General features: G+C 46.7%; 1 protein-coding gene across 1 annotated transcript; it reads left to right on the top strand.

Annotated features, from left to right (window-relative positions):
• The first annotated feature begins 318 nt into the window (after positions 1-318).
• On the top strand, positions 319-1,101 carry LOC147622798 (arabinogalactan protein 22-like). The gene is made up of 2 exons (XM_086822701.1): positions 319-559; positions 751-1,101. Exons 1-2 carry the CDS (start codon positions 436-438, stop codon positions 852-854), a joined length of 228 nt encoding a protein of 75 aa, XP_086678827.1. The 5' UTR covers positions 319-435; the 3' UTR covers positions 855-1,101.
• Positions 1,102-1,633: the final 532 nt, after the last annotated feature.

Genomic DNA, 1,633 nt, shown 5'->3' on the forward strand with positions numbered 1-1,633 from the left:
AACGAAGGTGGGGAAAAACGGGCACACAAAAAAAAGGGGGGGTGCATGTGCGGAGGCATAAAGTGCAATGTAGAGAGAGGAGAGAGGAAGACAGGTGGAGGCATGTGCAAGCCGAGAGAGAGAGAGAGAGAGAGAGAGGGGCCCACCACTTTTTGTGTGTGTGTGTGTGTGTGTGTGTGGGGCTGTCGTGTCCCCCTATAAATCAGGGCCAAAAAATGTGAGAACATGCTCGAAAATTTCTTTCTTTTTCAAAAAAAAAGAAGAGAGAGAAAAAAAGCGGGGGACGGCATTCGTATGTAGAGCCAAAAAGCCTGCAAGCGCCAGACACACAACAGCAGAAGCTCCTCTTCTTAGTTTTCTACAATCATTTCGAGGGCTTCGCTCTGTCTTTCTGTCTCTCTCTCCCCCTCTATCTCTCTCTCTCGTTGAGCGGCCATGGCGTCTCTCTACACCCCTTGCCTCTCCTCTCTCCCCTTCTTCTTCCTTCTCCTCATCCATGCCTTTGCCCCAGTGCAGGCCCAATCCTCAGCTGGCCCTGCACCCTCGCCAACCAGTGATGGTACGTCTTCTTTCTCTCCTTAGGGTTTCTGTCTTACTCTGCAAATCTCTGGCTATTGCTAACTATCCGTTCGCCGATCGCTAACTCTGTGCTTTGACTCTGCAAATCTCTGTTCTCTCTGGCTATGGCTTACTATGCTTTCGCCGATCCTTGGCTATGGCTAACTCTGTACTTTGTTGGCCCCATTGCAGGCACGACCATCGACCTGGGCATCGCGTATACCCTCCTCTTTGTGGCGCTGGCTGTCACATACCTCATGCATCCCATCGACGCTTTCCCCTTCAACCTCTTTTGAGGGAGGAAGCAAGACAGAGAAAGCCACAGATCTTATGTGCACCAATGCCATGCTTTTGTACAGATGTCGCTCTTACCTTTCCTGCTAGCTTTAGCCTCTGCATCACATCACCCATTGTGATGTGTTGCTTACTTACCTTCGCATTTTTTTTGGTCAGATCTATAATCCTGTGTGAGTTGTATTTGAGTCATGTAATCTTGCTAGTTGTTATGCAGTTATTCTAATTTATGTCGCCCATTTTGTCTTATTTCCAAGGTTTCAATTTTCCTTGTTTTGTACATTTTTTTCGTTGCAATGTCTGGTCGTTGGGCCACAATTTCCAGTGGTCAATGTGGTAGTTGTTTCGAAAGCGCGGGACTTTGAAAAGCTTTACGGCCGACTTTCAAACAGGAGTTCCCTCTTCTATTTGTTCAATTTGAGATATCTCACCGGTTCCTAGAGCGCCTGCATTTAAAAAAAAAAAAGGAGGAGAGAGAGAGCAAGAGGAGGAGAGAGAGAGCGAGGGGAGGGCAGGGGAGGGGAGGGGAGGGGTTCGTCAATTGTTACAAGCGTTTTCATCTTGTTTTTGAGAGAAGTCTTTCTCTAGTCTCTGTATGTATTATTTAAAGGAAAAGTTTCACAAAGCTTCCATGTGGCAAGAATTTGGGATTCAAAAGGCAATTTGGAGGTTCTGGAGACAATTTAGAGGTTTGAGGAGAGGCTATTATTCTAGGAATATGAAAATTTATGTGCGAAGCACCGGTGAGGCCACTACTTGTAACGATTTCACTTTCCTCCTA

Source organism: Cibotium barometz, chromosome 28 (assembly GCF_041138505.1).
Source record: "Cibotium barometz isolate CiBa-2024 chromosome 28, ASM4113850v1, whole genome shotgun sequence".
In the NCBI taxonomy this organism is placed as follows: domain Eukaryota; kingdom Viridiplantae; phylum Streptophyta; class Polypodiopsida; order Cyatheales; family Cibotiaceae; genus Cibotium; species Cibotium barometz.

Coding starts and splice junctions, on each gene's coding strand:
- LOC147622798 (XM_086822701.1), top strand. CDS start 436: ATGGCGTCTCTCTACACCCCTTGCCTCTCCTCTCTCCCCTTCTTCTTC. Junction 560..750: donor ACCCTCGCCAACCAGTGATG/GTACGTCTTCTT, acceptor GCCCCATTGCAG/GCACGACCATCGACCTGGGC.